Source organism: Trachemys scripta, chromosome 18 (genome assembly GCF_013100865.1).
Source record: "Trachemys scripta elegans isolate TJP31775 chromosome 18, CAS_Tse_1.0, whole genome shotgun sequence".
Taxonomy (NCBI): domain Eukaryota; kingdom Metazoa; phylum Chordata; order Testudines; family Emydidae; genus Trachemys; species Trachemys scripta.
In genome coordinates this window covers 6,291,122-6,304,039 of record NC_048315.1, presented here as the reverse complement: position 1 = coordinate 6,304,039, position 12,918 = coordinate 6,291,122, and the positions used below count along the sequence as shown (strand labels likewise).

The following is a 12,918-nucleotide window of genomic DNA, read 5'->3' as shown; positions in this document are numbered from 1 at the left end:
ATAAAAGACAGAACATACCCAGGGTGTCTTGAGATAACCCTGTGGGCTCAGTTTGAAGGAAAACTATGATGTTGACATGGACAATTCCGTTCTTTTCCTCTTAAAGTTTTATTCTGTTGCACATAAATCTGAAACAGTTTTAACAGCATATCCGCTTACATTGCATGTAGAAAGGAGACAGAAGGGCACATACCCTTTCTCTGTACATGGAGCCATACTTAATTGTCAAAGTGCCATTTGTTTTATATAAAAAGTACAAACTAAAAATAAGTGGCTGTGGCCATTAGAAATGTCCAATCTTCTGAAGACAAATAAACTTGTGTTCCAATTTTTGTTTAAATCCAAAGGCTGCTGTGATAGAGCTCTATTCAGCACTCAGTGATTTTGGTAAGAGTTTGGCATGAGTAAGAAGTTGCTGAAGAGGAAACAAAATAAGGTATTACAGGCTTAATTACAATAAGCCCTTGACCGTGAGGAAAAATTGGCATTGGAATATTGCCCCGCCAAATACGTACAAGAATTTTTCAATGCAGTGTTGTCCCTCTTATTACCAAGATGTGCATGCTCAAAAGGAGTTAGGCTCTTAACTCTTGTTGATTGCAAGAGACAAGGCGGGTGAGGTAATATCTTTTATTGGACCAACTTGTGTTTGGTGAGAGAGACACTCCTTCTCCCTCTATTCCCTTTTCCCACTACCTATTATGGAAAAGTCCTGGAACTTAACAGGAAATTATCTCTGCTGTAGAGTTAAGAAAGTATGAATGGCCATACTGGGTCAGACTAATAGTCCATCTAGCCTAGTTCCTGGTCAGTGGCTGGAGCCAGGTGCGTCAGAAGCAATAAACAAAGCAATAATTATCGAGTGATCCATCAGCCGTTGTCCAGTCCCAGCGTCTGGCAATCAAAGGGTTAGAGACATCCGGAGCATGGGGTTGTGTCCCTGACCATCTTGGCAAATAGCCATTGATGGACCTATCCTCCATGAACGTATCTAATTCTTTATTGAACCCCAGTTCTACTTTTGGCCTTCACAACATCCCTGGCAATGAGTTCCACAGGTTGACTGTGCGTTAAGTGAAGTACTTCTTTGTTTGTTTTAAACCCGCTGCCTATTAATTTAATTGGGTGCCCTCTGGTTCTTGTGTTGTATGAATGGGTAAATAACACTTCTCTATTCACTTCTTCCACAGCATTTATGATTTTAGAATAATAGAAATGTAGGACTGGAGGGGACCTCAATAGATCATCTAGTCCAGTCCCTTGCACTTCTTATAGACCACATTTCATAGACCTCTATCATATCCGCCCTTAGCCATCTTTTTTCTAAGTTGAAAAGTCCCAGTCTTTTTAATCTCTCCTGATATGGAAGCTGTTCCATACCTCTAGTCATTTTTGTTGCTCTTCTCTGTATTTTTACCGATTCTAATATCTCTCTCTTCAGATGGGGAACTAGAACTGCACATAGTATTCAAGGTTTGGAGTGTGCCATGATGATATTTTCTTTTTATCTATCCCTTTCCTAATGGTACCTACCATGCAGTTAGCTTTTTTTAACTGCTGCTCCACATTTTATAGGATGATTCAAGCTTTAAGAGTAAGTCTGGAAAGCCCGATTGGTTTAATTCCTGTTATATTCTATATGACTCATTTCAGAATGGCCCTTTCCCCCCATTCACTGATTGTTTAAAAGCTGAATGGGTGAAGAGGTGGATTTTGCTCTTTTTCCTCTGACCACCCTCCCTCTATTCATGCTACTGTTACTGAAACTAGAAGAGGAGCTTTTAAAAGACATTTTAAGTCAAGAGGAAAGTTCTTTCTGGGAATGGAGGAGCTTAGCTTTCTTCAGGAGCAGAAAACAGCAGGGTGATGGAGTGGGAGTTTGTGGGTTGCCATCATGAGAAGAAGAGGTGACCACATTTATTGTACGCATATGGATATGAGACTCTGAATGCCAGTAGTCCTATAAGTGTTCAGGGTTTTGCATAGCACAGGGCTGTTGAGAAATAATACAACTCATACCCCTTTCCTTCTCATCAGTCAACGTGCAGGGATTTCTTAATTGCTTAGAGGTTTACAGAACTGTATTGGTTTAATCAGCATTCTTGTACTATGGCTGAGATCATTCCATTTCCAGTAAAATCAGCTGTACAAATTCAGTGTAACAGTCAGAAGACTAAAACCAGCTTTGAACGAAATGATCACAAACTGTGTGCTTATTTTGAATTTATATTTTAAAATAAGGCAGTTCAGTAATTTAAAAAAAACAACAACTTTGCATGTATATAGCCCTTTTTGCTGAAGACCTTTACAAGCATTAATGAATTTGGCCTTTGTTACCATTGTGAAGTAGGTTAGTATTATTCCCATTTTGCCGATGGGAAGAATGAGGCACAGAGAGATTAGGTGATTTGCCCAAGTTAGCACAGGAAATCTGCAGCACAGCTGAGAATAGAGCCCTACTCCTAAACTGAGAGTTTTAAAATCTCAGTTCAAGTCTTTTGCCTTAACTGCAAACTCATTTATTTTCTGTGTGTATTAATTTAAGTTAAGAGAGTAATTGTGTATTTTATAAATATTTAAATTAGCCTCTACTATGTGCTCACCTTTGATATTGGGGAGGGAGGGGGGATGGTTAAACTTCCCAGTAAAGCCTGTTATAAGACATAGTGTTGCTAAGTACTTATATGATTTGCTGTACTTTTGGAAGGGCTTTCCCTTAGTGATCGTCTCTTGGATGACCTCTCGATACCTTCATTGAAACTTGGAAACTTTGGTCTTCTTGACAGTTAGCACTGCTTTCTCATTATGTTCATTTTCATTGTAAACATGAAAGAACTGCTGTCGCTATTGCTTAGAATGTATTTTTCTTCAGTTGTTTTGAAGTTTAGTAGAAGTTAATCTTTAAGAGAGTCATGCTTATAATGATTGGATAGCAAAGCCTGACAGGTCACGCTGTTTGTCTTTACATTTGCCGAGTAGATGATGTTCTGCTGACTCCAGCTGTAAGTGTTTTTTTGGATAGCAGAAAAACAATTTGCTTTTCTTCCCATAAAATATAACCCTTTGTTTATTCTTATGGGGCAGGAAGATTCCAAAACACATGGAGTCACAAAGAAAAGAAGTGAAGAGTATTGCTTTCTCTTTTTTTTTTTTTTTAACACTCTTTTTTTCTTAATTGAGAGAAGAGAGTTTAGTACCAAGTTGAATTGCTGACTTCAGAGGAGGTCATTATTGGAACTAATTTGCAAGTAGAGATGTATTAAGTTGACCAAATCTAATTCACATAGTGTACTGCCTGTAACATAATGATACAGTTAATAAAAACACCTGACACTAGAGATACTCTAAATTTTCTGTATAGAATCATTTCAACCGAAGGAATGAGGCTTTTTATGTTTCCTTACTGTCTTCAGTTCATTCAAATGATCAGTAACAGCTTTTTTTTTTTTTCTAAACTTGTCTTTAAATTGCTTACTTTTTGCCAGGTTTATTTGTTTTTCGCTATCAGTTAATATCAGTTTCATTATCAAATTAATATCAGTTTGTTCTTTGGTATCTACCCCAGAGTAGTTGTGGGGCTTGGGAAGCACAGGTGGCTGATTACAAAACACTGTAAAGATGTCTGAGACAAATTTTAACACTTAACATCTTTTCATGGATATCTGATGTACGGGGAGGGGGAGAGGGAAGGAATTCGAAGGACCTGCATGTCTTTACTGAACCAGATAGCAATTGTACAAGCTAAAGCTGAGGTCAGCATTAAGTCCTTACTGGTTTATAACAATAATGTCATCGGAAGAAAGCATTTGTATTTACAACCTTAAGAAGGATTTTTGCATTCTTTCCTTAAGAGGCTCTGGCTGCCCACATTTTATGCACTTTCAGAGTGCAATAACAATTGTGGCATCTTACTCTCTGCTTTCATTTTCCTTCCTGAGATCAAGAAGGTGAAAAGGCATCTTACAAAATGCTCGCTTGGTTTTGCTTTCCTGGCTTGAGATTGGTTTAGTGGGATGAATTGCTGCTATTTCTGTTACCATGGCTTCATGACCTTTGAAATGGCTTATTACGATTTTTTGAATTTTATAGTACTCCCACCTCTGCTCCGAAAAATAGATATTGGGCATGATTTAACGCATGCAGCATGACGAGTCTAATATCCACTTCTACATGTGTCCAGAAAGAAGTATTTTCAAATACATATTTGAGTCTCTCTCATACATACATACATACATACATACATACATACATACATACATATGTAAGTGAGATTTTAAAATCTCTCATTTTGTATATAATAATTATATATTCAAATACGTTTAATCGGTGTGTGCTAATAAATTGTATTAAATCTTTTTCAACATGCACAGTCTAGAAAATATGCCATAGGAAAATGTATTGCCTTTGTCCTCACTAAAAGTGCTGGCCAAGTGGCTGTTCAAGAAGCAAATGATAAAGGTCTAAAGCTAGTATGAGAAAGAATGGTGTACTAGGATCATTCTTATCTGTAGTCCCCGTCAACCTTAGACTACAACCTTATTGTAGTTAACTGATCAGTATACAAGAATTTGACCCATGAAATAAATGGGTCAAATAGAAGTGTAGCTATATTTAGCTTTCTCTTTGTATGTCACTTCTCCACAGGTACTGTAACACACTATATTCTGCAAGTCCTTCCATTCCCTTTTGTTGCTAAAGCTGTGTACTATTCTAAAATGCTGTTTAACTGACCCCAGTCTACCCTTTATGATTTGGATTAACCAAAACTAGAAATGCCTCTGTCATTTACTGGAAACATTTTAAATGCATTGTTTTGTTTACCTTTTATCTTGGTCAACTAATAAGAGAGAAATACTCTAAATTGATATAGTGTAAATGATCTTCAGGAAGATAATTGAGGAAAATATGGATGGTTAATCCTTTGATAGGATCCAGGCTTTATACACTGCCTATGATATTTCTTGTTAAAATATGTGTAGTTTTCATATTTTGTACACACCCACCCCAAGAGAGTTAACATGAATAATTTTCCTTTAGCCCACCATGCCAACATTTAGATGCTGTGTTAGGTAGTACCGGCCTCAATCCAGCAAATAGGGCTATTCACATGCTTAAAGGTACTTTCCCGACTCAGGACCTTATTGCACTAGCCTTTCACATTTGGTGACTCAGAATCAAATCACGCATCAGGCCCCAATTCTGCAAATCGCTGCGGTTGAATTACTTCTATCTGTGTGAAATCCCATTGATGTTAGTAGCACAATGCATTGGGGTTAGGATCTGCACAGGCATATCTATTCGCAGGATTGGAGCCCTAAATGGTGTGCAAAAATGTTACATATTATTTATGGTGTTGTAGTACCTACAGGCCGCCCGGTTGGGATATGATTGGACTTCATAGTATAATGTGTTCCCTGCCCCAAAGAGCTTACAATCTAAAATGACCCAAAAAACCCAGGGAAGGAGAACAGGACACAGTATACAGCAAGCTGGTCAGAGTGCAATAGTAAGAGCTCAGCCTTTAGTTCCAAGATTTTTTTCCCTTTATGCTTTTTATTTGGGTTTTACTCTTTCCTATTTCTTCTGTCAAATTGTCCGAAACCTGTCTTTATAATATTTTTTTATTTTAATCCCACTTTTGTTTATAATTAACACTAGAATTTTCTATATTTTGTTAACTTTTGACTCTTTCTGTTAGTTACATTTAGCACCTCATCTAGTTTAAGTTAATTTTAAACGTTGGCAACTTTAAAAATATATATATATTTAACCCTCGCCTTTTCAAATATTCAAGGATATCTTTAACTTTAGCTGCTTTTCAGTACTGTTGTTTTCTGTGCTGTATCGTTTTTAAACTTTTAATCCTAGCCTTATGCATATATATTTTAAAATGTTAAGACTTTGTGTATTTGCAAATGCACCTATTTTCCTTGATAACACAGACTGTGAATAACAGGTTAGACCAAGTGTGGTCTAAGTATATTTGATCCTGCCTCAGTGCAGGGTCTGGACTAGATGACCTCTCGAGTCCCTCCGAGCCCTATATAGCTATGATTCTATTAGCGATGGAAAGTTTTTAGTATGAAGCTAACTGGAGTTCTGATGCCGAGCTTGAGTCAATGAAGGTGATAACGAACGAACGGTTTGGCAGGAAGAAAGCACAGTTTTGTAAACACACCACAAAACAAGCACGCAGTTTGTCATGATAGGCAGTCTAATTAAAAGAGACTCAGTACTGGGATAGAAGAGATGTTGCAAGGCAAAACTAAAATGCGTTAATAAAGCTAGGCAAGGGAAGCTTGCACACCACCTCTTCTATACTGTTCATGATTCTAGTCAATGCTGTTAAAGCTCTCCCTTTCATGAATACTTACATATGGGATTAATTTAAAACATTGTGAGTAGTCCCAATGACTTAATGGAACTGCTTGCAGGGTGAAATTGCAAGTTGAGTTTTGCCATTGATTTTAATGGGGGTGAGGATTTCACTCATAGTGGGTAAAGTTAAGTACCCACATAAGTCTTTGTGAGAGATGACCTGTAAACGCAAATACTTCTATTAAAAACAAACAAAACCCACCCACAGACACCTAAAATGATTTTGACCTCATTGTAGTTATTGATCACCAGCAGGCATTCAGTGAAATGAACTTAATCATGGTGTAAATATATAGAATTGCTTGGTTCACAATGTGGAGAAATCCACTTTTCAAAATACTCAAAACCCCAATAACTTAAATTAAAAGTTAATATATCATGCAGTTTTGAGTGATGGGTTTCTTAAGTTGTAAAATCTATTCTTCACTCCCAGCCTTCCAAAATGATATTTTAAAAAAGTCAGAAACTCAAACATAAGGGAAAAATTTGCATTTACCATTAATTAACTAACTGTTAATAACATGGCTCATCTAGCCACAATCTTATCTTCAGCTACAAAAATGTAAGCATTTGCTGAGTGATATTAGCAATTGAAGGCTCTTTGTTTAGATTTTTTGTTTTCTTGGCAATATGTAAAATTCTTTGTAAGAAGTCATTAAGATATTTTTCAGTGCTGCCTTTTGAAAATTTTCAGGCTGCTATCCTTGTCCGGGGCCAAACATGAATCCCATTGCTCTTGGGAGTCGTTGGCTTGCTTATGCAGAAAATAAGGTAAGGAATGGCTTAAATTTTAAATATTTTCTGTAATAGAGAAGCCAGAATGAATTTATCTAAACCACAGGAACAGATTTTTTTTTTTTTTTTTTTTAAAGGCTACAATCTTTAAAAGGACATTGACAAATGATGGTAGGCCAAAAATTAGACCTACCAGCTGTGTTTTGTTTGCAGTTATATCATCCCTCTGCTCTATGTACTGTACCTTATTCAACTGTGTGAGCTTACAGGGCCTGGATATTCAAGAATAGTACAGGCAGAAAAAGAAGAGTTTTCAATGTATGATTGCATCATATAGCTTGCTCAGCAATTAACACCTTACAATTGTGTTCAGCACTTTAAACAATAACTCTCAACACCCCTGTAAGACCAGATGTATGCCTATTTAACCATTAGGGGAAACTGAGTCACAAAGTGGTCCAAGGATTTGTCTAAGACCACACAGCAAGTGAGTGGGTAGACTGGGGATTAGAACTCAAAAATTTCTGGCTGCCTGCCTCCAGGCTCAATCCATTAGACCACAGCTGTCTTCGAGAATGTAAAATATTGAATTAGTTGTGATTATTTTCAGAGTCAAAGAGAGAAAAATTAAATGCCAAGGAAAGTAATTAGCACTCTTTTTACCCAGTGTACTCCTAAAAGATCACTGTAAATTTAAAACAAGATGTGTTTGAAAACTTCACCTTCAGTTACCAGAGTATGGTTTGTATTTTAAAATGGAAGCACTTACCTTTTTCATGTTCACCCTTGGTTACATTCCTGTGACAGGAATAGCTGCTTGTAAGAACTTAGCCAAAGACTATCAGAGAGGCAGCTTTTATTAATTTGCCTGCTGTTATACCTCTGTCCAAATTTAGGTCTGCCTCTTGATGAAACACCACACCCATCGGTCAGCTACAGTGTTGTTCAATTTACAGACTGATCTCTTAAGTTTTGCAAATGCTGCAGCAGCAAATTTAAACAAATTATGAAAATAAATAGGTCAAAAGGGAACTTCAGCTACTGATGTTTCCCTTGGATACATTGACTGTTTCCCTTTTTCAGTTTAATTTTTACTTTTTTACCCATTTTAATAGAATGACAAAGAGGCATTTTCAGGAGAAGATCTAGTTTAGAGTGATTTTTATCTCTTTCTCCTCTTTCTTTCAACAAAAATGATAGAAGGGAGCAACTAGAGAGTCAACATTTTCTATGCAGCAACAATAAATATCAGTGGCTTATTTGCCATTTTATTTAACTGGCAGTCTTCATTAATTGTTGGATAGGGGCTAGAGGTGTCCTGTTTTGGTGTATTAATAATAAAAGAAAAGCAGTCTAGAAGCAATGCAATTACAGACATATTAAATTTCTACAAAGCCGAAAGAATTAAAAATGTACATGTAGCAAACTTTTTTCTTTTGTCATTTTTCTCCTTGCTGGAGTCTGTGTAAAAAAAAAAAAATGGAGTTGGGGGTGGAAGCCACATCCAAATTCGTAGGATGTCAAATATTTAAAGTTACATAGACATTGCTAAAGCCGTTGATTATATTTATTTAAATTTATTTGCGGTAATGCTGCCAGACCCAAAATCCCACCATTTCAAAGTTTATGAATTCTTAGGGACTACTCATCTTGTAATTGAAAACCAAAGCTGAGCATGCGACAGTCTGGGTGGCACCCAGAAGATTATAAAAAGGGGTTAAGTGTCTCAGCAGGGCTTTTTGCTATTTGTATGAAAAAACACGCCACTGTACATGATAAATAAGAGCTATGCTAATGGGTTACGGGGTTGTATAGTTTAATAATAGTGACTTGCTGGCTGTCTTTCTCCTCGCAGCTGATCCGGTGCCATCAGTCCCGTGGTGGAGCCTGTGGAGACAACATTCAGTCTTACACTGCCACAGTCATTAGTGCTGCCAAAGTGAGTACATCAGCAACCGCTGGAAGAAGTTATCGTGTGCAGTGATGATCAGATTCCCTTGCTGAACTGTATTGAGATTCCCCCCCCCTCTTCTAATTCACAAAATAGAAAGGAATCTAAGAAAGGTGCTGGAATTGCTTTAATAATATTAAAACCAAATTGAGGGGCCAGATCCTGCACATTTCTGAGCAGCCATTTGCTCAGCGCCTCTCAGTAGACACTCAGTGCCGTTCAGGATTGGACCTTTTATATTTCAAACCTTTACTCACGCTACCAGCTCTTGCTCATGTGAGCATTCTCAGTTAAATCTACTCAAGCAGGACTGATCTCTTAGCATGTTGATACTCAGTTTATAAACACAGCAGTGCCTAGTGCTTTGTGGATATATTTGTTCCAGTACTATATTTTTACGGTATTTAAAGGGTGATCAAATTGTACGTGAGGGATAGAAGAGCTAATTAATTATATACTTACTTTACCAGAGCTGGCTGAATTTATTTCGGCAAATAGCTTATTCGCTGGTATGATTTGGCAAATAGTTTTGGTTGGAAAAAAATTAGGGGAAGAAATTCTAAAACATGGAAATGTTTCATTTCAACATTTTCAAAATTAAAATTAATAAAAAAAAACCAAGCCTCCCTCCTCCCCCCCAAAACTAAACATTTCAAGTTAAAGGAAACGTTTTGTTAGACCTGAAATGAATTTTTTTTTTGTTTTTCACTGGCAATAAAAACCTAAAAAATTGTTGTTTCAGGTTGATACAAACCGAATTATTTTTCAGATTTTTTGAGTTCAGGCACCGAACTAAAAAATCAGTTATTCACTCAGCTCCAGTTATTATAACCTTCAAAAAAGCCTCTGAGTGTTAATAATAATGTTTACATTTAGATACCAGTGCCTATGGTTTGCTTAGTCGGAACAGCGTTCCTCTGTGTGTTTGGAAGCTGCTGAGTTTTCATGGAAAAATCTTAGGCAAGCCAAAAGAGCATGCATTTTTTTCCTGGAGATTTTACCTCTCACATTTGGCGAAGTCAGTTCTTTTTCACACACAAAAAAGTGAGTTTCAGTGTTGGCTGGCGAAGTTCATGCTGATTACAAGCTTTTCTTATAACCACAAGCCTTGTGATTTTTGTGAAATACACAACAAAACAGTTCTAATCATAGGGATTACAAAGAGAATCTAAATGACAGCATGGAATAGAAAGCACAACTGCACTGAACAAAACAACAGTTTAAAGAACCCACAAAGAGAAGCAAAGGTCATGCTGTTTCATATAAAAGCAAATAAAAAAATGCATGTATTCCATCAAGATGGCTTTAGAACTCAACTGTGCTGTGGTTGGAGGGGGAGAAAAATCACAGGTTTTTACATTGCTGAGGGGAAATTTGGATCTTCCTCCTCCTGAAGATACTATTTTAAATCTGTAATATCTGCTTTGAGTTCCTTCACACTGAGTGGAAAAAGGTGGAAAAAAATACCTTTCGTCCCATCAGCATTAGCATTTTTTTTTAAAAACGGGCAGATGGGCTTAGCTAACTAGCTCAGTAGGATTTGCTATAATTGTGCTCAAATAGGCTGGATTCTTGTTTACACGAGGGTCACTTTATACTACCAGAGCAGCATAAAGTGCCCTTAATGTAAGCAAGAGTCTGGCCCGATATGTCATTGGAAAGAGCAGGCCACAATGTTGTTAAACCCTATGTACAACTGAGTAGCACACATTCAATAGTCCCTGCAGATCAAAGGTTAATTTTTTGTTTTGTGTTGTTACAAGGACTGAAAAATCCAGTCAGAGAATCTGTCAGAAAGCACGAAAGGGTCCCTAGACAAGACCATAGATTAATAGTTTTTAAGGCCAGTAGGGACCATTATGATGATCTAGTCTGACCTCCTGCATCATACAGGCTGGAGAATTTCACCCAATACATACGAGCCCCATATGTACAAACTTGAAAATAATGATGGTGGAATAAACAGGGAAAATATTTGTATAGTCGCAGGAAAGAAAAATGTGCGAGACCCTATATAACAGCAAGATAATAATCAGAGCTGGGAAAAGATAGAAAGCCATTAGATAATATGCACTAACGCATGCTACTAACCCACTAATACTTGAGGAAGGACTTCTGGGTTGGTACTACAGGGTAGAATGGAAATCTTCAGTTACATCCAAATGCCATGATTCTCTTCTCAATTGTTAGGGTCCTTGGTTAGTTGTGATCCCATTGTGTAAATAGGGGCTGGGGAGACTCAGGGACTCTTGTGTACAGTATAAGTGCTGGGGAGGGCATATATTTAAATGAGACATCAATTTGTGATATAAATTAGAGTAGTAACATGCCCACCTTGCAAGCCAGGGTGGAGTTTGGGTGGGACTGGGAACAGTGGAGACAACCTTCTGGGGAGGGAGGGAGATTTTGGCCAAGGGGATTTGAGACAGTGTTCATCATCCTCCCTGCTCTACCCCTACCTCTTTGCCTCTAGTAGACGGGGGCTGCTGCTTCCCACTTCTGCCCCCTTCCTTTCTTCATGCCGTATGGGGAGACAGGATCACATGCAGCATCTGAGTCCAGGCTCGGGGGCTCATCCTATCCACGGCAGCTGCCACTGGGCAGTGCAAGCCAGGGTCTTGGCTCTTCCTGTTGCTGAAGCTGGGGAAGGCAATGATAAAAAAAATGGTGCATCCTGGGTTGAGTAGCCCTGTTTGTCCCACCTTTCACTAATATGCTGGATTTCTGGGAGTGCCAGGGGCTGGGCTGATTCCCAGTTTTGGGGTCGGGAAGGTGCATCTTTCCTGTATTGGGAAACTGGCAAACTGTTATGTAGATTTTTTTTCACATTCCACTTGGCATCCAGGAGGTTTGTTTTTGAGGAGTTTAAATTACAATTCTCACAACCGTGCTGGGTTCCAGTGCAGTCGAGGCTAGAAAGGGTCCAGCTGAAGACTCTAAAACCTAATGGGCTGCTTGGACACTGGTCCTGGGCATTCGTGTGACATAATGACAGGAGTGTACCTCTGTCTGTTGCTACTTGTAGCTCTTCTCCTCTATCCTACCTCTGCCAAGAAAGAGAGGAGGAGGTTGGGACTCTGGTATCCAGTCAGGGTTCCTTGATTGGCCTGAGAGTGTATAGAGAGGGCATGGGTTCACACTCACTTTCAAGGTAGGACCTCAAGGTCCACTGGTGCCAGTTCAGATCAGTGAACAAACGTGTCAGGTAGTGTTGGGTGATATATTCCAGTTACCTGTAAGCTGTTAATAACATTGTATCCTCCTTGTTTAACCATATGTTTTCCGTGTTTCCTTGTTTCCATGTCCACATCAATGGACAGTGTAAATATTTTCAGCCTGAAATTTTGATAGTCAGGAGGCTATTTTATTGTTAGTTGACCAGGGTCCAATTGATTAGTACAAACCTGATACAAATGTATGCTCCAATTTTGCAAACATTTGTGCACATGCAGAACTTTACTCATGTAAATAGTCCAAGTGAAGGCAATGGGGCTACTTAAGTGAGGGCACATGTGTAAGCATTTGCAGGATTGGTGTCTTAATTATGTTTGTGCTTTTTGTTAACAAATTTTGTAACTTTTGTGTCTGTTAGCAAGTCTAAAGCGTGGAACAAAGTTAATAACTTTGTTTTGACCGATTTAATCAAACAGTAACAGTAAGCAAAATGCCACTTCCTGGTAATTGAAACACTGACTTACCTCAGAGGCAAATATACACTCCAAATATCTATTGCCCTTTGCCCTTCCCATTACCTCACCATATTGCTTGTTTTAGTAAATCTTCCTTTACAGGCCTCAACTGTGATTATATCTTATCTGCATGAAATGGTTTAGGATCCATCCCTTTGATCAATG

The 12,918-nt window shown here is 38.1% G+C and overlaps 1 protein-coding gene across 8 annotated transcripts in view; it reads left to right on the top strand.

Annotated features, from left to right (window-relative positions):
- Positions 1 to 12,918, top strand: part of BCAS3 (BCAS3 microtubule associated cell migration factor) — a 488,663-nt gene that overhangs the window by 97,202 nt on the left and 378,543 nt on the right. For all 8 annotated transcript variants that reach the window (XM_034752349.1, XM_034752354.1, XM_034752352.1 and 5 more), the window contains exons 10-11: positions 7,073 to 7,149; positions 8,969 to 9,052. In XM_034752349.1, coding sequence (XP_034608240.1) covers positions 7,073 to 7,149; positions 8,969 to 9,052 — 161 coding nt within the window. The remainder of the gene's footprint in view (positions 1 to 7,072; positions 7,150 to 8,968; positions 9,053 to 12,918) is intronic.